Source organism: Musa acuminata, chromosome BXJ2-4 (genome assembly GCF_036884655.1).
Source record: "Musa acuminata AAA Group cultivar baxijiao chromosome BXJ2-4, Cavendish_Baxijiao_AAA, whole genome shotgun sequence".
NCBI classification, from domain to species: Eukaryota; Viridiplantae; Streptophyta; class Magnoliopsida; order Zingiberales; family Musaceae; genus Musa; species Musa acuminata.
The window spans coordinates 45,929,376-45,951,211 of NC_088341.1; the positions used below are offsets into that span (position 1 = coordinate 45,929,376).

Here is a 21,836-nt window from a genome sequence, read left to right on the forward strand (position 1 = left end):
CATGTAATGAAATCAAAGAATAAGTTGGCTATAGAACAATAAGGATGTGACCATAGGAAGTAAGATTAAAACAGCTAAAAGAAGCCTAAGTCCTCATTTGTTTCTAATTTGAGTCAAACTCTATTTATTTTTATACAGAGATGTGTGACAAGAAATCAAAAAACAAGTCATTTTTCTAGCTACAGAACAAATGTGACCATAGTGTGGGTGAAATAATCGAGACAAACCGAAAGACTCGTTTGTTTCAAAGTGTAGTCAACTATACATGTTTTTATATAACTATGCGGGACGAGGAATCAAAGAATAAGTTATTGATTATCAAATGAAAATGAAGTGAAATTGAGTTGAAATAGCAAGACTAACCCAATTATTCTTTCATTCCTATTATTTCACTTGTGATTATACAGCAGTTTAGTGATTATATATTATGGAAATGGATGTGATCATATAGGGGCTTAGTTACGTCACTTGTTCCAGGAACAAATGTTCCTATTATTTCAAATGTTTGTCAGTGAAACATTATTATAAATTATAGTTAATGAGTGTTGTTTGGGCATAGAACTCACAAAGTAGACTGCTGGTCAAGGCCTAAAAATATTCTCTTTCAACTGGAGAAATAAAACAAAGGCAAGCGTCATTGATGAGTGGCTTGCCAACATATACTATATCCAATGTTGTGAGGTCTCGAAGATGTTGAGAATATAAATCGATTGATCTTTTCTCACTTATGTGCATGAACTTGTAAATGATCGATAGGGATCAGTCGCCCAAGTAGACGTGATAACACGTTGTGTGGAGTGTGGACTTGCAGAAATAGACATATTAGCTTACCAGGTCCAGTTACTGAATGTAGTAGATAGAACATCCATTTGATGCTTGTTAATTGTCATCAACGTTTATAAACACATCTCTCTCTCTCTCTCTCTCTCTCGCTCTCCTGTGTGTGTGAGAGAGAGAAAGAGAGAGAGAGAGAGAGAGAGAGAGAGAGAGAGAGAGAGAGAGAGAGTACTTTTCTTGACTGCAGCATCAAAAGTCTCATGGAGGCCTCGGGTAGCACTTCCCTTCTCCATACGTTGGTCTTCTTCCCATGAGACAACAAATAACTGGCGAGGTAATGCGGATCTTTGCATCAGTTTTGACTTGGTATTAATTAGATGAACTTTGATTAATATGTTCATCAAACATGTCATAATGATCGAGACAGCTTCGTTCCATAGACTACGTCAATTATTCTTTTTCTGTCGTTGTAGCATTGACTTGATTTAGAATTAGTTTGAGACTGCCAACTCCATGCAGCTGGACCACGTCAATAATTTACGGATCTAACTTACTTCATCGAAATGTTTACATGAATATAATATGTAAGTCACAGGCGGAGGCTGCAGGACTGAAGTCTTTGGGGATGATGCAGTCATTCCAAGGTGGCATTTTCCATTAGAATACAAACAAGAACAAACTTCAATGGTTTAGCATGACACCAAATCTGATTCAGAAAACACTCTAATATAATATTAAGAAAAATGTTTATGAAAAGAAGCCCATCAGCCGCCCTGCCTATAAATACCACTGCTGGCTGAGGATTAAAGTTCAGCAAACCCTGAGGCAGCCAAGGAAGAGGATGATGGCACGCTGCGTACGCTTGTTCCTGTTCCTGCTTCTCGTCTCACTCGCCGTCGTCGCCGCTCCGGCGTTGGCTGCCAGAAACTTGGCTCACACTGTTCACCCAAGTAAGCAAACACTCATCTTCTCGTCGTAGTCAAACGTTCTAAGACGGCGGATGAGGATAAAAGTGATCGAAGATTGCGCAGGACCCGAATTGTCGATCCTATTTCATATAGCCAAATCCCATCAGATCGATTGTTCAGACTAATTGTTTTCTTCTCTCCTTTTTTTTTCTTTTAGTGTAAATGCTTGATTACTTCACCTCTAAACTTGCTTGCATAATGATTTGTAGTTCCCGGAGGAGATCCAAAATGAGATAAAAGAAAAGTTCGCTGCTATTGTTAGGAACTATAGATTTCTCAATGGTTTTGCATCTGTGCAGAGGACGCAATGAATCAAACTTCGGACGATCAAAATTATCCCTACAAACAACCGCCAGTATGTGGTAGTCCCTATGGATATAATGGAGATTACTGTCCCCCCTGACAAGGAAACAATTTAGGTATATATATATATATATATATGCTTCACTGGAAGGGAACTTTACAATCTTCTTTTTTTTTATCATGGAAAGGCTTCAAATAGAAGTCCATTTACATTTATTTACATGTTGTGATTTCTGACCGCCAAAATTGACGTGCAGGTGTGCCAGATACTACGACTGCCGAGGTTCCTCCCTCCCAACCCTTTTAAGAAGACTGCTGTGGCATATGGGATTATTAGATAAAGAGGATGAATAACTTTTCATCTTAATTTCCCACTTCTCTTTTCACGGAAACAAAATAATAAAAAAGAAGAGATTTCCACTATGTATGCACTTTCTGTTGAGGGTTTGGAAAACAAGAATAAATGTTGTACTAATATTATTAGTACAACATTTATTCTAATTACCTGTGTGTGTGTATACACAATATTATTGTAAGAGTAATTAATATAAGGTCGAAAGTGCATCATCATCATTCGCGATTGGAAGCAAAATCTATTATACCCAAAGCTACTTTGGGATTAACTCCAATCTTATCCAAACAAGCAAAAAACCCGATTCCTTACTGGATCGGGTACGAGGCAAAGTCCGATGTGGTTATTTTATTTGATCATCCAAAGCCTCGATGTCTGTCTGTCGGGTACCCAACGATTCGGATCTGAGGATGATGTTCGAGTCCTTATCCGATACATACCTCACGAATGCGTGGGAGGTCTCGAGAGATCGTCGACTCTCCCTCTCCTCCTCTTTGCGTCATCGCCGGGCGCCCGTGGACGTCCTCTTCCTCCTTGCATCACTGGTAGGTTCTTCTTCTTTATCTTCTATTTCTCCTCTCGACATTTAGAGAGGCCCTTTTGCGGACGATCAGCGTGCGTGTAATGGCCCCAACCAAGTTGCGGCCATTCCTCTTACTCTCTGTTGGTATCTCAATAAACCCTAGTTGCGTTTGGGATCATCGTTAGGGCGTCACAGTCGTATGATTCGCTTCCCCTTTTCTCCGATCTACGGTATGTTTATCTAGACCTAGCGAAAAGATTCATGTGATACCAAAAAAAATTGCCCTCTTTGAGGTTTTCTTAATGTCGTGGGTAGCCTAAGAAATCTCGTTCTGCTCCCCCCACGGGCGGCACGTGCAATTTCGCTTTAGGGTTTCTTGATCCGTTTTCTTAATTTCATAAAGAAGTATGTTCTTTATACGATCTTGGACCAGATGGAAGACCTGCGCCGTGTCTTGGACTTGGTTACTGCTAAAACTCGTTGTTTGAATCTCCTCCTTATGGCTATTTTTTGATTTTTTTGTGGTTGCTTCTTGTTTGAATCTCCACTCTGTTATAGGATAAAAAATGATCTTTTTTTTTGGTATTTGTTGACTTTGTTAGGATCAATGGCATAAAAAGGGAAGGGAATTAGTGCAATAGTATTTTTTTTTTATCGATTTTAAAATTTGATCAAAGAATCAACATGTTTTCATAAACTCGAATGATCATGTTAAAATTACAAGAGAATAATATTAGATCATAGGTAGTAAAGGGATAAACCAATTTATAGTGGTTCTTCTCGATCTTCCCTTAAGGTCATCGGTTTTACCATCAACTACTGTTGTTATAAATTTCTTTCTTTTTTAGGTTTAGGGGATAGCCTTCACTCTTTTTGTAAAAGATTTTTCACATCTTACACCTTAGAATTTCAATCAAACTCAATAAGAGGAGGAGACAAACTAAGTAGAGTATTTATAAGCTCCAAAATGCTTCAAAAATGGAGTTCAAAATTTAAATTCTCAAAAATTTTGGGATGCCGGCGGTATTACCGTAAAAAAACCTTTGAGGTTGCAAATCTAGATTCCGATGGTACTACTATCTTGAAATTTGAATTTTGGATGGGACTACTATCGCCCTAGGTGGTAGTATGCCACCATGGGTGGTACGATGGACGAAAAAGCTGAAAAAGCATAAATAATATTTGTCGACCGACTCAAGTAGTACTATTGCTTGGGCCTGACGGTACCATCGGCCAGGCCTGATATAAGTCGCAAGTTTGACCTTCTAATGGACCTAATTTGATCCAATTTCAAACCCAATGATTTTATCGCAACACATATTTGGAATGCTGAACGGGGGATCCTATGTTGTTCTGAACGGACTGGTGCAAATAAGTAGACAGCCACACTTGCCCCCAAGTAAGAAAGAAATCTGGTGATCCTGTCTTTAAGTATTCTAACTCACCTGGTTTCTGTAGTGAGGCTTTGGCATGCACATGAGGGCATTCTCAATGCTGCCAACCAAAATTGTGTCCATGCGTTTCAGTTTATTCTTTTTCCCATTAAAAGAGAGCACCTACTTTCTTTCGAAAGGTGGGAAACCATTTTTTAACACATACGTTGCACATAACCAAGCTTTATCATAATTAGTTAGTGGGGGGTCAATGTTATATGTTTACCAACAACACATCCTTCCTATCGATTTGTTCCATGGGGCAAGGTTTTAAATGCCAGTAATTAATGTTTGGTAATTTTGTCAATTTAACCAAGGATTGATACCAGAACACATTGGTTGATATGTCATCAATATGGTTTTTTTAATTTCTTGGTAAAAGGTATGCTGGCACCATATCGAATTTACTGGTTGTCAAATGCTGTATTAGATAAAACCGTAACTTGAAGATTCTTTTCTTATTTTTATTTTGATATTTACTCTTTCATCTCCTTGTTTTTGCCTCTTCCCTCTAAAATTTGATCCAGATTTGACTCTGATTTTGACAATGTTGTTTTGTCTAATTTCCTCAAAACCACAGAGAAGTCGATTCAAGTGGGATGGAGGAGGTGACATTGTCAGAGTGGTAATTTAAATTCTTCAAAGCGGATAAGTTTTGCTACAGTCTTACACACCCTTACTGTTTGTTTTATGGCGTAAGTTGTGCTGCAATCCTACTTAGCTAAGTTGGATCATTACCGGTGTGGCGTGCATACTGTTCCTCTTTGTCTCTTTCGTATGTTGGAAATCATGTTACGGTGGGATGGACAGCTTCAGTCCCTTTTTGTGTGTGGCGTGGTTTTGCTTGGTCCGATTGTTATCGTTTTGTTTATGTTAAGAGTTGTCGCAAAACAATGAAATATGCCCGTTTATCATAAATGCCTTCCTTCATCAACATCTTGTACGAATCCACTTCCAATTTGTTCTGATATTGCAACCCAAAAGATTTCTCATCAGATGAGGCAGAGCTGTAACATTCTCATAAGATTTCTCATCCAGTATTTTATAACGTTTATTGATCGATGTTGCTGACACAAAAACTCATTTTATAACATTATCAGATCCAATTTCTTCTATGTGGTGGATGTGTGCATCTCCTTCCTTCCTTTTTCTTTTCCAGGGTCGTGTGGATGGTTCGCGGGTAAAGCCAGCCACAGCAACCGCTTCCATCACTCGTCGTGACACAAATTCCACCAGAGCCAGGAAAAGGAGCTCAAGATATGACACAGGTCAACTACACGACGCTTTCTTGTCCTTGATGTATACACTTATGGACATATAGTCGTCATAAGAAAATTCTTCCTCTCCATGACAATGCCTAGATTCCATTATCATCACACTTCGCCATATCCCAACCCAAGGTACGCACTTCTGATCGCCACCAGCTTGGTTGTGACACTCTCCGCGTCCAACCGTGCTTGTGGTGTTCCTTTCGAGCAGAGCAGGCCAACTTCGACCATGGAGACCACGCAATTCGCTGCGCGATCGTTACCTTCCATGGCCGATCGTATCGCAGGATCCACGATTTCCACTACTCTGTCAGCGAAGGCCGCCGCCTCGACGAAGCTGCGAAGCGATCGACCGTCCCTGAACATGTCGTCGGTAGGCCTCTTCCCTGTCACCATCTCCAGCACAAGTATTCCGTAGCTGTACACGTCTCCATGCGCGGAAACTTCCCCTCCGATCCCGTACTCTACAGCATAAGATCAAACACGGTTGTATCGGTACGTGCGCAAGCAGATGTGAAAATTAGAAACCAAGATATTAGTACCTGGAGGTATGTAACCAATGGATCCTCTCAATGCGATGGAATAACTGGGATTCCCCTTTGATGCAGCGTTGCACTCAGCGAGGAACTTCGTCAACCCATAGTCACCCAAGTGGGCAGCCATGTCGTCGTCGATAAGAACGTTGCTCGGCTTCACATCACAGTGAACGATTGGCGTTTGGCCATGGTGACGATGCAGGTACTCCAACGCAGACGCGACATCGATCGCTATGCACAGTCTTTCGTCAAGGCTCAGATGCTTCGTCTCACGATCCGAGGCAACCGTTGGGTGCAACCAATCATCTAGACTCCCGTTGGGCACGTACTCGAACACGAGAGCTTTGAAATCATTTCCGCTGCGGTCGATGGTGGAGCAGCAAGTGAGGATCTTGACGAGGTTCCGGTGCCGGATGCTTCTCAGGGCCTCGCATTCTGCCAGATAACTCTTCAGAGCTCCTTTCTGCTCCAGGTTCAGTACCTTTACTGCAAGTCCCTTCTCGTAGCCTTCCAGAGTTCCTTTGTACACACAGCTGAAGCTACCGGTGCCAATTAAATTGGCCGAAGAAAACCCGTCGGTCGCCTTGTGCAGCTCTGCGTAAGACACCATTTTGAACTGATCTCTCGGAGAAGATTCGAGCGGAGATCTCTTGCTCGACGCCGTCTTCCACATGAGAATGATGATGGAGAGAACAATAAAGCAGGGGATCAAGCTGGCGAGTCCTATTGCGACACTTCTCATTCTACTTTTGTTAGAAGAGTCGACAGGGCATGGTGGAAGGCGTAACGCCGGATGACCCCCGCAAAGCTTGGGATTCCCATCGACGAAAACTTCGCTGGCGTTGGCGAAGGCACCTTCTGTTGGAACCGGACCATCGAAATCGTTGAAGGAAAGGTTGAGATATTGGAGACTGCTGATACCAGCCAAGAATTTGGGGATTTGCCCAGATAATTCATTACGCGAAACATCGAGCCTCTGAAGGCTTCTCAAGTTGCTCAATTGCGAAGGTATGGCACTCTGGAAGAAGTTTCCTTGCATGTAAAGGTAGTTCAAGGTCTCGCAACCTCCAAGACCACTAGGAATTTGGCCAGAAAGCTTGTTTTCAGAAACGTCGAGCAGAACGAGGAGCTTCAGCTTCTGGATGTCACTTGGAATCGGACCGACCAGAGAATTATGAGACAGATCAAGCACCTTTGTGAGAGAAGTAATGCTGACGACCTCTCTGGGAATGGCGCCACCGAGCTGGTTACGAGAAAGATTCAGCTCGTTCAACTGCTTGAAGTTGATAAAGCTCCGCGGTATGCCTCCTTGCAATCGATTGTCTCCCAAGTTGAGTACTTCTAGCTGCGTGTGGTTCCCCAGTGACTCAGGAATGGGGCCGGAGAGCTTGTTCCCAAACAAGTATAATCGAGTCAAGTTGCGAAGGGATCCAATCTCTCTAGGGATGCTGCCGTTCAGAAGGTTTCCATTGAGATCAAGCTGCTGCAAGCCACGGAGTTTCTCTATCTCCGGCGGAATGGCCCCTGATATCTGAAGCCCTGCTAAAGACAACCACTCGAGTTGCGCAGAGAGGTTCGCTATAGATGCAGGAAATCTGCCTGCAAGATCATTGTCGGACAGAAACAGCCATGTAAGCTCTGTGCAGTTAGACAGAGAAGCAAGGAAGCTCCAATCCGTGGCATCCCTGGCCTTGAACCGATTACCCTCGAGGTTCAGAACGGCTAGATTATGATGCTGACCCAAATCTGCTGGGACAACTCCATTGAAATTGTTCAAAGAAAGATCAAGATAGTAGAGTTCAGAAGCATTGACTAATGATCGTGGTATTGAACCTTCCAATCTATTCCCCTGAAGGATAAGGTCTTCGAGTCCCGGAACAGCATGGCCTATATCAGGCGAAATGGTTCCTACGAGCTGGTTTATCCCGAGGTTCAAAGAACCGAGCCTCGATAGATTGTACAGAGATGGCGGGATCGTACCGGATAACTTGTTGACGGAAAGATCAAGAACTCTTAAGCTGGTGAGGCTGCCCAGGCTTTCTGGTATATTCCCCTCCAAGCTGTTTGTTCTTAGATAAAGATAGGTTAGATTCAAGCAGTTGCCTAGCGATGGCGGTATGCTTCCTACCAAGTTGTTGCTGGAGAGGTAGAGGTGGGTGAGGGACGACAGGTTGCCAAGAGAAGGTGGAATCTTTCCGGTGAGACTGTTATTGGACAGCATGATCTGGGTGAGAGAAGAGGAGCTGCTCCCCAGGCTTGCTGGAATGGCTCCTGTAAGGTTGTTGCCATTAAGGTAGAGCCATAAAAGTTCTGAAAGCGATCCATACTCTGCAGGAATGTCTCCGACGAGGCGGTTCCCTGAGAAACAAATGACGCTGAGGTTGGAGCATCGAGCGAGGCTCGCAGGGAGCTTTCCCTCGAGCTTGTTGTCATCGATCCTGATGATCCGGAGTCTGGAACAGCGAGATAGCGTGGCTGGGATTTCACCTGAGAGAGCATTATTGCTGAGGTCAAGATTCGCCAGCCGACGCAAGTTTCCCAGCTCAGGTGGGATGCTTCCATTGAACTGGTTGTCTCCGAGGTGGAGGTTCCTGAGGGAAGTGAGGTTGGCTACGGAGGGCGATATGGGACCGGCGAGGCCGAGCGAGACCAGCCTCAAGGCTGTGACTCTCCGGCCATCTCTGCATCTCACACCGTGCCAGTCGCAGACATGTGACGTGTGGTTGTTCCACGAGGACAGTGCCGAGCCGGGATCGGATAGCAGAGACTTGAACGACAGGAGAGCGAGCACGTCGTCGTCGGCGGAGGACGTCGAGTTGGACGCGGAGTCAGAAGCGAGGAAGGACTGGTGCGTCGATACGGCCATGCAAGCTAAAAGGATGAGTGTTTGAAGCACCATTTGATTGGTACTTCCCGTGGAAGCAAACTGAGTTCAAGGGCTACGGCTAAGCAAAGGGACGAGCTATTGAGTTGAATTCGAAGGAGAAGAAAACATCCACTTGTTTTTATACAGAGATATCGGGCGAGCAATCAAAGAACAAGTTATGGTTCTGACTACAGAGCCATGGAGAACGTGACCATGGAATGGAAGTGTGGGTGAAACAGTTAAGACTAATCCAATCACTCATTTGTTCTTAACAAGCTTAGTCAACGCCACTTGTTCTTATCAAATGTTCTTATTATTCCAAACGTTTGTCAGTGGGATATTATGGATTATAGTTGATGAGTGTTGTTTGAGCATAGAACTCGCAAAGCAGATTGATTACATTTTATTTTTCCTTGAGAGAATGGAGTAAGAAGATGGGCATGTCCATCTGGTCAAGGCCTAAAGAGATTCTCTTTGAACAGGAGAAATAAAACAAAGCCAAGTATCATTGATGGGTGGCCTCAAGAGATTCTCACTTATGTGCATGAACTTGTAAATGATTGATAGGGATCAGTCGCTCAAGTAGACGTGATAATACGTTGTGTGGAGCGTGGACTTGCAGAAACGGACAAATTAGCTTACGAGGTCTAGTTTTCATAGCATACTGTGAATTATCATGCACTTAGTTTGACTTGACTTGAATTAAGTGGCTTCTTCCCTGAATGTAGCAGATAGAACATCTATTTGATGCTTGTTAATTATCATCAACGTTTACAGCTAAAGAAGCGCTGTATTCTTCTCCGTCGATTGCAGGTTTCCAGGTTGAATAACGCTACTTTTCTTGAGAAATAGAGAGAAAGAAAGAGAGAGAGAGGAGGTTTCTTGACTGCAGCGTCAAAAGTCTCATGAAAGCCTCGGGTAGCACTTCCCTTCTCCATACGTTCTTCTTCTTCTTCTTCTTCTTCTTCTTCTTCCTATGAGACAACAAATAACCGGCGAGGTGATGCGGATCTTTGCATCAATTTTGGCTTGGTATTAATTAGATTATCTTTGATTAATATGTTCATCGATCAAAATGTTGTCAAGCAAGCCATAATGATTGAGACAGCTTCATTCCTTAGACTATCTTAATTATTCTCTTCTGTCGGAGTACCACTGACTTGTTTTGGAATTACTTTGACACTCTCAACTCCATGCAGCTGGACCACGTTCACAATCGACCGATCTAACTTACTTCCTCGAAATGTTTACATGAATATAATATGTAAGTCAGAGGTGGAGGCTGCAGGATCGAAGTCTTCGGGTTGATTCAGTCATTCCAAGGTGGCATTTTCCATTAGAATACAAACAAGCAGTTTAGATGCTAAGATCAATGGTTTAAGAAAAACACTATACATAATATTAAGAAAATGTTTATGAAATGAAGCCCATCAGCTGCCTGCCTACCTATAAATGCCACTGCTGCCTGAGGATTAAAGTTCAACAAACCCTGAGGCAGCGAAGGAAGAGGATGGCACGCTGTGTACGCTTGTTCCTGTTCCTGCTTCTCGCCTCGCTCGTCGTCGTCGCCGCTCCGGCGTTTGCTGCCAGAAACTTGGCTCACAATGTTACCCCAAGTAAGTAAACACTCATCTTCTCGCCGTAGTCATCGTCCAAAGATGGTGGATGAGGATAAAGTGATCGAAGATTACGCAGAACCCGAATTATCGATCCTATTTCGTATCACCAATTGGTTTCTTCTCTCCTTTTTCTTTTAGTGTACATGCTTAATAGCTTCACCTCTAGACTTGGTTGCATAACGATTCGTAGTTCCCGGAGGAGATCCAAAATGAGATAAAAGAATAGTTTGATATTGTTGTTAGGAACCATGGATTTTTTTGCTTCCTGATTTCTCAATGGTTTTGCATCTGTGCAGAGGACGCAATGAATCAAACTTCGCACAATCCAAATGCCTACAGATATCCGCCAGAATGTGGAGGTTACTATGGATATGGTGGACGTCATCGTTGTCCCTAACACAAAATATAATATATATATATATATATATATATATATATATATATATATATATATATATATATATATATATATATGTTTCACTAAAAAAAATATTTTAATTTTTTTCTATTGAAAGATTAATTTTTTTTTCTTTCACCAAATAAGAAAAAGAGAGAGAGATTTCCACTATGTTTGCTTGATGGTTTGGAAAATAAGAATAAATGTACTAAATTGATACTCGTGTATGAAAAATAAATATTTGTGTGTATGGATAATATTGTATAAGAAATATAAGGTCGAAAGTGCGCATTATGGATAACTCCGCTCTCTTTGGAACCAAAAACTATGTACGTAAAGCTACTTTGGGATTAATTCCGAGCTCATCCAAAGAAGCAAAAAAACCCGATTTCTTACTGGATCGGGTACGAAGCAAGTCCGATATGGTTATTTTATTTGATTATCTTCGCCCGAATCCGAAGCCTCGATATCTGAATCGGTTCGGATCTGCTGATGATGTTGGAGTCGTTATCCGATACCTCATAATCGGGTGGGAGTCTCGAGAGATCGTCGACTCTCTATATTCCTCTTCGTCGCCTCTCTCTCCCTCTCCTCTTATCGCCGGGCGCCTGTGGACGTCCTCTTCCTCCTTGCATCACCGGTCGTACCCCTCGGATCCGCCGTGACTCTGTTACAAGCATCCAGGTTCTTCTTCTTTATCGTCTATTTCTCTTCCCGACATTTAGAGAGGCCTTTTTGCGGACGATCAGCGTGCGTGTAACGCCCCATCCAAGGTGCGGCCAGTCCTCCTCTTCCTCTTCGTCTCTGTTGGTATCTCAATAAACCCTAGTTGCGTTTGGGATCATCGTTAGGGCGTCACAGTCGTATGATTCGCTTCCCCTTTTCTCCGATCTACGGTATGTTTTATCTAGACCTAGCGAAAAGATTCATGTTGTACCCAAAAAAATTGCCCTCTTTGAGGTTTTCTTAATATCGTAGGTAGCCTAAGGAATCTCGCTCTGCTTCCCCATGGGCGGCACAAGCAATTTCGCCTTAGGGTTTCTGGATCCTTTTTCTTAATCTCATAAAGAAGTATGTTCTTTATAAAACTCGTTGGACTTCGTCTTGGTCTTGCGCCGTGTCTTGGACTTCGTCTTGGTCTTGCGCCGTGTCTTGGACTTCGTCTACTGCTAAAACTCGTTGTTTGAATCTCCTCCGTGTGGCTAATTTCGATTGTTTCGTCGTTACTTCTTGTTGGAATATCGTCACGCGTTCGGAAAAATGTTGACTTCCTTCTTTCCTGGAAGTTCAAGTTGCGTTGACCGGAGTAGTATATATATGCATATATGTATGCCAACCATGGAGCTACCAGTGTCGGAAAACAATACACGGGCCACCATGGAGCTACCAGTGTCGGAAAAGAAGACAGAGCGCGAGCCAGAGCAGCAACCAGCATCACCACCGCCGCAGGCTGATGCCAATGGCTTCAATTTCCTTACCATCATCGCCCTCCTGTTCCTCACCGTCAATTCGGCGGACGTCGCCTACCGATCGCGCCACGATCCCCCGACGCTGGCCTTCGTGGTGTTCACCTACTCTGACTTGATGATGCTCCTTTTTTGCCTCAAGAAGATGGAACAGCTGCCACTGGAGGGGAGGGAGCGACTCAAGTTCCCGGTTTGGGCCCTCTCGACGGCTCTCATCCTCGCGTTCTCGTGGCTGGTGGCGGAGATAATGCCTCTGGTACTGGCTGTCGTCGTCTGGCTATTGTCGGGATCCGTCGCCGTGGGTGGGTTTTATGGGCTGTTCATATATCGGGAGACGGAGGACGGTGGTGTCGTCGATCATGCTTATTCTCTTGCCAAAACCAATGAGCTCTCTCCCGAAGAGAAAGTCTAATGCTGTGCACCGGGCATTTAGTATTCTTGATCGCTCTGCTATGCAGCTTGCACTGAGCATGTAATATACTTAGTCGCTGCATTTTACATAACGATCACACTTGGAATATATAATTCAATAATGCTATCTATGAGCTAATTACATATTTTTCTCTTAGGTCTCTTTAGTGTTGTGATTTTTATTTTTTAAAAAATTATATTGGATCCTCATAGTTTCAAAATCATTATGATTTATTTCATTTTTAACAATGACATTTATTACTTTGATGGAATCTTTTGCACATGACGTAACTTTCTGAATTGACGTAAGTGAAGGACAAAACTGTTAGTATTGTCTCGTGTTGTCTTCACCAATCTTGTCGCAAAACTTGGTGCTACGTGTATCCCTAGCTCGTTAGGCCTCACCTCACGTCATTGTACGATCTTTTTTTTAGCTTGGTCATATTCTCATGGATGATCATTGCACACCTATAATATCTTTGTCAACGGATCGTTTGTCGTTTCTGTTTGCTGGTACATATATTTGATAGTAAATTTATCTTATTTTTATATATTTTTGTTTGAAAATTATAAGCATGAATAATTTACAGGATATAGAGTGAACGAGTATATATATATATATATAAGAGAATATAAATTTTTTTTGGAAATTTATTGGAAAGATACATTAGAATAAAAAGTCAGTCAACAAAAGAGAAAATTAAAGAAGATTGACTTCAAAAGTACGCGTGAATTGAAAAGATCAAAACACGTGGAATTGGTCAACTCAACCAAAAGAGTCATGTCAAGATGAAAAGCAGGGTGAATCAATAATAAGAGGAACAACCTTGAACTAATCAAAATTATACAAAATCAAATCATCTACCTCGCCAATCACAAAATTGTTATAAGCCCAGGGTTTGTTCTAAAGAATCAGGTTTTATTTCGTAAAAGGTCTCTATGAACGTCGAGCAACAAACATGCATAATAATTTAAATAGACATAAACATGATTTTTAAATCCTAAAACGATTTTTCATGAATTAAAATAATAAAGAACTTATAAATCCATGTTAAAAATTTTGTTAAACAATTTAAAATACAGAAGCAGCCTTAAAAAATTAACATTAAGTTAGATCAAACAGTATAATCAGATTTATAGTATATAGTTGGGGTTTTAAATAATTTCTAACCTTATATTTCATGTATTACTTTCCATTGACACAAGTAATAAAAGAATTTTAGAAAATTTATACTGATCCTAAAATAGATTATTTATCTTTAATATTAAAATAAAAATTATTAAATTAGGAGATGACGAAGCAACTTACCTATTTGTTGACGTCTCATGTCTTTCTATTTGGATCGAGGCGTCTCACTAAGAAGTACAATCCATTCATGTATATTGAAGAGGAGGAGAGAGTCTTAATAGGTTGGTTAGGTTTCTAGTTAAAATTTCAAAATTAATATTTAATTAATCTAATTTTATTTTTTTACTAAACTTAAATGTGTTTATTTAGATTTAGAAATTCTCTTATCAAATTTAGTTAAAAAAAGGATAGAATATACCCTTTAAGATAAAATATTTCTATTTTTATTTAATTTTAAAATTATTCCAAATTTAAGACATTTAGGGGATTATATCCTCGCCCTTAAAAAAAAAAAATTAGTCCTAAATTTGATTCTCTCTCCTAAGTGGCTTGTTGGTCGAAATGGTGTTACTAACAAATGTTTATCAGAGACAGTTTTATTCCTCATGACATGATTTAGTGGCAATATCTTCAAGAGCTATTCGTTTTTTATTGTATCCCAAAACGTCATCCATGAATATTAGTAGCTCATGGCCCAAGGTGGCATCTACTAATTGATCAATTTTTTAAATATGTCAGAGTAGAGGATGTTAGTCGAATTACCTGTGTCAATCATATTCCTCTAGGGCATTAATCATCATGATAAAGATGACCAAAGAATTATAATGATTAGGGTTGAGGTGCTCCACCTCCTCTTCGTTGAAGATTATTCTGGGTCACTCTCCATCCGTCAATGCTTCTCGATCGTAGCTTAAGCCTAGGCTATTCGACCCCATAAGTTATCTCCTCCCAAGGTTGGCCCACCAACTATCACATTGTTATCCCTTTCAATGGATTCCTCGGGCTCCGGGGAGGGATCCCTTCTTTGGAAAAACCGACCAAGGTGGCTATGCTAGATAAGCTCCTCGATCTACTACTTAGATTTGTTGGAAATCCTCCGTGTCATAACTATAGTCTTGGTGGAAATGATAATATTTAGATTTATTTTTTTTTTCCTAGGGTAGATCTTAGGGGATAGATGTTTTGGAGCATTCTTTTTTCTTAGATTTGTTGAAAGACTTTAGTCTAAGAGGATATATTAAGATGGGTGAGATCAGCTTGTGGTCGAGAGAATCTCACTCGATTTATCGCTTTGCACTAAGATGCCCTTGGTTCTGAGGCAAAGGGGTGTGCTCTAGCCTTGTGTGCTTTTGAGACCCTTCGTGTCTCTATGCCACTATTACCTTAACAATTATATATTAGTTGACACTTTATAGTATCTTGGCCATACTAGATAAGCTCTTTGATCTACTCCTTAAGGTTGAGAAAATTCTCCATGTCATAACCATAGTCTTGGTGGAAATGATAATACTTAGATTTGTCTCTTCTTCCTAAGGTAGATCTTAGGGGATAAGGGTTTTAGAGCATTCCTTTTTCTTAGATTTACTGAAAGACTTCAGTCTAAAATAATATGTTAAGATAGATGAGGTCATGGTTAAGAGGATCATGCTTGATCCATCGCTTTGTACTAAGGTGCCCGCGGTGTTGAGGCAAGGGGGTGCGCTCTAGCCTTGTATGCTTTTGAGACTCTTCGTGTCTCTATGCCACCGTTACCTCAACGACTATATATTAGTTGACTCTTTGCAGTATCTTGAGCATCATTATTGATTCTCTCTCATGCTTTTATTAGATTTACAAAGTGAGTGTCTGTAACTCCTCTAGCCTCATCGGTGAATCTGGTGGCGAACTTTACCAATGGCTTGCCCTTCACCTATCAGATGCCAAGGAGGGGCAATGGTTAGGCATCGAGGGCAGACATTCTTCACAAAGTGCTCCTTAAACTCTTTTACAAGTTGAGTAAAAGAATTTATCTATAGGGGATTTAGGCTAGTGTACCACTCTAGGATTGTTCCCCTATGGGTTGTGGGGAAAGCTCAACATATCAAGGCATTGGATATGCCATAGAATGCCATCTAAGTGGGGAACATTGCCACATATTCCATTGGATTAGTACCTCCATTGAAGACTTCTAAATTGGGGAGTTAGAAGCCCAAGGGAATAGGCTCCTCTTGTATTCCTCTTGTATCTATCTTTCATCATGTGGAACTCATGGTGCATATCCTTCGAGCACTAGTCTATTTATTGTAGTTGTGCATGTAGACTATATTCAGAGTTTGTTGATTGGGCCATAGACTTAGATAGCATCGACTATGAGTAGCACAATCTACTAAATTTGATGGTTGGGGATCTAGGGACCCCCTTATTGGGGCATCGATGGACCAAGGCAGCTCGACGACCACTTGAGCTTGGGTTGACCAAAGAAGCTTTATGGGAGTCTAGGGTGTCATTGGCTACTAGAGAGGGGCCATGATTACTGATTGAGCCAATTGCAAAAGCAGGGGAATGATTGACGACGTCATCCCTATTAATGTATAAACCAATTATGCGAGGTTTAGGAAGACCTTACTATCGCCACAAGGGTGGGAAGCAAAGGTCATTAAACAACCACCACATAGGAGTATCAACTGCTGGCCTCTTTATGTGGAAGTATTGTGGGTTTGTGATGGGGCATCCTCGCTCGAATGCTCTTAACGGGAGTTGGTGGTGTGGTGCTCCTATGATTTTTCTAACATCAAAATGATGAAAAAAAATACTGAGAATACTTCTGTCAACTTGACTCAATATTGAGTCGTGTGTACAAGAGTCCAGAAAGAGAGTTGAGGAGATAAATTAGGTATTTATTGATGGCTGACTTGTAAGAAAACTAATGTCAAGTGGGGGTGCATGACTTAATCTTTTTAATACTTAAGTTAGGGTCAAAGTAAAAAGTGGAGTCACAAGTAAATAATAACTGACCTCAGTAATAATAAATTAATGGGCTTTATATAAGGATGGGTTTAAAAAAATATTCTATAATAAGGGTATAATATTCTCTTTGGGTCCTATTGCCACATCGCTCGGGTCCCACCTCTTATATTGATCAGGAACCATATGGTGATCTACGACTCAGTGGCAAACTCTCCTCCTATTATTCCTTTAATTGGATCTACTCTAATGAAAAAAAAAAGAGGTACATAGATCAAAATTTACTATTCATTCGAGGACTATGTATTAAGATATATGACAAAGGTATTGGTGGAGAAGCATGAAAAATGATTTGACTAATTTTGTGTCTAGTGCCTAGTGTATCAACAAGTGAAAGCTGAACACCAAAGTACTTACTAGGAAGTTACAAATGATGCATGTTCTAGAATGAAAGTGGGAGTAGATGATTATGGATTTATTTTCTAGATTGCCTAAGATATTAAATAACTATGAGTATATTTGGGTGATTATTGATCGACTTACTAAATCTATATATTTTTTCCTATTAATAAATAATATTCACTAGATAGATTAGTAGTATTGTATACGAAGAGAAATTATTCAATTGTATAGAATTCTAGTAAGCATTGTGTTTGATAAAGATTCGAGGTTCACATCAAAGTTTTGAGAAAATTTATAAAAAATTTTAGAGATCAAATTTACTTATGATAATAATTATAATTTTACTACTTATATGGCTCTGTTTGAGGTTTTATACGAGGAAAATATGTATCATATGTTTATTGGGAAGAGGTTGGAGAAAGAAAACTTGTTGGATCACAATCGATTCAAAAGGATGCTAAAATTATAAAAAGACTTATGCTGACTAAAAGAGAAAGCACCTATAATTTAAAATAGAGATCATGTCAAAGTGTCACCCACTAAAGTTGTGATAAAGTTTGGTAATATATGATATGTTTCATATTTTTATGCTTCGAAAATATATTAGAAATCATCTCATGTTATTTATGACCAATATTTGAGTGAATAGATGATTCTATCTTTTCAAAGTAATTGATTAAGATACATCATTCATCTCAAACAGATAAACAGATAAACAGATCATTCATCATGCAAATAAGATATACCAAAGAATCGTTAATAAGATCAAATAAGGAGGAACATCGAGGCTTATGTTAGATGACATGCACCTAACTAACCTACCCAAGATGTTCTAAATGCTAAAATGATTCAACATGTGTCTCAATCTCACAAACTATATGAACTTGAAAAAATTCCTCGGATGAATCAAGCACAACCAAGGAATTAATGCTAACCTAGAGAAAGCTTAATCGATCATGGAGATGTGACCTCCTAAGTCGATTAGAGAGGTCCAGTAGGTAGGTTGATGGGTATGAATAATTTCCTATCTCGATGTTCTATATGTAATTTATAGACCTATTAAGTTAAAGAATAAATTATCTTATCAAATAGGATCAATTGTACTATCTATCACATAGGATACTAACATTAGGAAACAATTTTTTTCCTCTTCTATGATAGAATTTAAGTAAAGCTCCAGTAATTATTTTTGCAATGGACTTTCTATATTTTTTATAATTCATTGTCCTAAATTAAGTTTGATCTTCATTTCAAGTGTAACCAAATCCTTTTTTGTAAGTTGAGACAAAAAAATGTTTCTCGCTGAAAATTAGCTGTTCTCTTGAAAATATTTCCATCGCTAATCGTTAAGCTACTCTCGTTCTCGTCGAGATCGTTACCAAACCAAACAAATGGAAGCCTGTTTCTTGGTCAAAATTTGCACAGAAGTTGACTTAAGATGTTTGAGTCAAATCATTTAAGACTTGGCTTCACAAACGAGTCTAATCAATAAAGACAGCACCACAAACGTGCGCGCTGTGCGACGCAGCATTCAGCGAATGGCGTCGAGCAGTCGAGGTTTTCAGGAAGGGTGGGTTTGGTTGGGAACGATGAGTGGAGCGATCTTTTCGCGTCACCTCCCATTCTGCTCCCTTTGGATTAGCTCTGCCCACGGAAGAGGAGGAGGAGGAAGAAGGAATTGGAGTGTTTATCCAATTCTTCCTTATCTTGCCTTGATCTTTTCCCACCCTGCAGCCAGCTAAGGATCTAGAAAATGGGCGGCAGATGGTGGCTATCCAAAGGCGCCGACTTTTTTCTCCTCCGCATGCGCATTGCCCTCGTCTTTTTTACGGGAGGAAAGTTCGATCAGCTTTGATTTGGCTGCCCTGTTCGTGACCGGGGCTTGTCTGTGGATGCGGCGGCGGGTTCTTCTTCCCGGAGGAGTTGGCTTTTGGGTTGCATTGGTAGATAGGACGGCGGAGACGAAGTGGCAGCGGGATGGAGTTGGTGGTGAGAGGCAGGCGGGACGTGAGTCCCCTCTTTATCAAGCTCGGCGTCACTGTTGCCCTCTCGTTCGCCGGCTTCGTACTCGTCCAGCTCCGCTCTCGTGCACGTGCTCGCCCGCCCTCTCCCATGGCTTCCCGTCCTCGTTTTTCTTCAGGTTCTTCGTCCGCCCATTCCCCGTCTCGTCAAAACTCGATCTTTATCTCTTTTGGATCTAAAAGACGCGATGACTCTTTGAGGTTAAGAATCAAATATGGTCTTTACCTTTATCCGGTGGTGATTTCCATCTGTCTTTGCCGATATCAGGTGCCGAGTCTCAAGCCATTGCCCGTTCTAGCGTTGGCCTCAAAGACGAGCTTCGTATTCCAAAAAGCGTAAGATTTAAGACCTGTTGCGGTCAGAGCTCGTCCGCGATTCGTCTCTCTTTTGCTAATCGTCCGTTTCTTTATTGAAGGAAGACTCTTTAGCCAAGATCGTCAATGGCACTTCTAGAATCACCACCAGAACTACAACCACTACGACCACCGTCCTGTTGTCCCCGACCAGTAAGAGCTCCGGCGACGGTGAGGGCTTTCTCTTGTCGGAATTCAACGATATCGTTATGAAAGAATTCAGAGCAACCGGGAAGGACCCGGAAATTGCCGCCAACACCTCCGCGCCTAACAAGTTGGAGATCAAAGAGGACAAAGCAATGGAGCAAGAGATAGCAAACCTTAGGAAATTGGTTTGGTCCCTCCAGGAGAATGAGAGGAGCCTTGAGCTCCAGCTGCTGGAGTATTACGGGATGCAAGAGCAAGAGGCCGCCGTGAGAGAGCTTGAGAGCCAACTAAAGATCAACTTGGTAGAGGCTAAGCTGTACTCCTTAAAGATCGAGTCTTTACAGGCCGACAACCGGAGACTCCAAGATCAACTGATGGAGTACTCGAGGGCGATGAATGAGCTTGAGGCTGGAAGAGCAACGATCAAGATCCTGAAGAAGAAGCTGAAATCGGATGGAGAGCAGGCAAAGGAAATAATAGTTTCCCTCCATCAAAGGATCAGCGTATTGCAGTGTCAAGAGCAGAAGGAAGCGAAAGACAAGAGGCTGAAGGAGTTGGAAGATGAGGCTGTCGAGCTCAAAACGATCAACTCGAGGCTATCAGAGGAGAACTCGGATTTGGTGAGACAGTTGGAGACATCACAAGCTTCGGCATCGGTCGCACTTGAGAGTTCAAAGGTAGCACCCGATTTGATTGTTTCATTGATTCTTGTTTCTTCGTGGTTCATGAACCAATTTCCACTCCGTTTCAGGCAGATGCATCGGAGGAAGCCAACTGTTTGAGGGAATCGAACTCGAAATTGATGGAAGACATCGAACAGCTCAAAACAGATCGGTGCACCGACGTCGAACAACTTGTGTATCTTAAATGGGTCAACGCTTGCCTCAGGTATGAGCTGAGGAACTATCAGCCGCCGCCGGGGAAGACAGTCGCAAGGGATCTCAGCAAGAATCTGAGTCCCCGGTCGGAGGAGAAGGCGAAGCAGCTCATACTGGAGTACGGCAACTCGGGTGCCGATGCGAAGAGCTTAAGCTCCATGGACTTCGACTCGGAGTATTCGTACTCATCGCAAGCGTCCACTGGGGAACCTGAAGACGCTTCCCTCGACGTCTCCTCCTCGACAAAACAGAGAAATCAGAAAAAGATGAAGTTTCTCAGTAAACTCAAGAAGCTAGTGCTGGGGAAAGACACCGGTAGCCACAAACCTCCGGCTGCTGACAGAATTCCAAGAACTCCAACAAGCGGCAGCAGCTCCGGGAGGAGGGCATCCGTCTTCACCTGTTCGATCGATGACATGATAGGAAGAGAATCATATGGTAGCTTCTCGTCGAGCATAACGGGGGAAGCCAACCCAGCCAATCAATCAGGCAGGATCGATGCCGGAGCCGACGAACGATGCCACAACGACGATGCTTGGTCGCAGGCTTCCTCCAGGTCATCCTTTATTATCCAAAGACTTGACCTTGAAGAAGCAGGGAAGGAGAAGGAAGAGGTTGGAACACCCTACAGATATGAGAAAATGGTCTCTCGAGAGGATACCGCGAGGGACTTTGAAGGAGGTGACACTCCTGAGAAGGCTGAGATCAAGAAGCTTGCAGTGGCTCTGAAGAGAGGAAGAGGGATGTCCAAGTTGAACAGGAGGTCAGCGTCCTTTAGCAATTGACCCCAACGTCCGCGGACAGAGCACAGTAGTTGACTAAGTTTGCACAACTAGTCCTCTATTTTCACTGCGTCGAACGGGTGGTCGGCATCATGCAATGCTTGTGATTTGCCACTGTTTCAAACATGAATACTAGTCATGTCAGTATAAGGGTGGCATTCGGACATTCCAACCAGTATTTTTGTCACCTGTTTCATAGCATATCATTGCATGGATCTGTGTGTGCTTGGATTGTGCTTCTTTTAAGCTTCTGCTCATTGA

The 21,836-nt window shown here is 41.8% G+C and overlaps 3 protein-coding genes and 1 long non-coding RNA gene across 8 annotated transcripts; all 4 read left to right on the top strand.

Annotated features, from left to right (window-relative positions):
* Nucleotides 1–1,589: 1,589 nt before the first annotated feature.
* On the top strand, nucleotides 1,590–2,441 carry LOC135611255 (uncharacterized). The gene is made up of 3 exons (XR_010486484.1): nucleotides 1,590–1,727; nucleotides 2,045–2,164; nucleotides 2,306–2,441. It is a non-coding gene; the product is annotated as an uncharacterized LOC135611255 (long non-coding RNA).
* Nucleotides 2,442–2,726: 285 nt separating this feature from the next.
* Nucleotides 2,727–9,538, top strand: LOC135611256 (uncharacterized). 4 transcript variants are annotated; one of them, XM_065106824.1, is made up of 6 exons: nucleotides 2,727–2,945; nucleotides 4,937–4,981; nucleotides 5,516–5,624; nucleotides 5,718–5,756; nucleotides 5,836–5,997; nucleotides 6,233–9,538. In XM_065106824.1, the coding sequence occupies exons 1-6, from the start codon at nucleotides 2,772–2,774 to the stop codon at nucleotides 6,265–6,267; spliced, it is 564 nt and encodes a 187-aa protein (XP_064962896.1). In that variant the 5' UTR covers nucleotides 2,727–2,771; the 3' UTR covers nucleotides 6,268–9,538. The 4 variants fall into 4 exon arrangements, 3 of the variants coding, with proteins under 3 accessions (XP_064962896.1, XP_064962894.1, XP_064962895.1); XM_065106822.1 differs by having other exon boundaries at nucleotides 2,736–2,945; nucleotides 5,836–6,119; XM_065106823.1 differs by lacking the exon at nucleotides 5,718–5,756 and having other exon boundaries at nucleotides 2,738–2,945; nucleotides 5,836–6,119.
* Nucleotides 9,539–11,323: 1,785 nt separating this feature from the next.
* On the top strand, nucleotides 11,324–13,076 carry LOC135586224 (uncharacterized). Of its 2 annotated transcripts, none has more exons than XR_010486486.1 (2): nucleotides 11,324–11,815; nucleotides 12,329–13,076. XR_010486486.1 is itself a non-coding variant. In XM_065106825.1 (2 exons), exon 2 carries the CDS (start codon nucleotides 12,420–12,422, stop codon nucleotides 12,918–12,920), a length of 501 nt encoding a protein of 166 aa, XP_064962897.1. In that variant the 5' UTR covers nucleotides 11,596–11,815; nucleotides 12,394–12,419; the 3' UTR covers nucleotides 12,921–13,076. The 2 variants fall into 2 exon arrangements, 1 of the variants encoding a protein (XP_064962897.1); XM_065106825.1 differs by having other exon boundaries at nucleotides 11,596–11,815; nucleotides 12,394–13,076.
* A 6,294-nt stretch (nucleotides 13,077–19,370) lies between these two features.
* LOC103983327 (protein CHUP1, chloroplastic-like) lies at nucleotides 19,371–21,741 on the top strand. Its single transcript, XM_009400550.3, has 4 exons — nucleotides 19,371–19,533; nucleotides 19,683–19,750; nucleotides 19,831–20,592; nucleotides 20,667–21,741. The coding sequence occupies exons 1-4, from the start codon at nucleotides 19,371–19,373 to the stop codon at nucleotides 21,576–21,578; spliced, it is 1,905 nt and encodes a 634-aa protein (XP_009398825.2). The 3' UTR covers nucleotides 21,579–21,741.
* The last annotated feature ends 95 nt before the right edge of the window (nucleotides 21,742–21,836 follow it).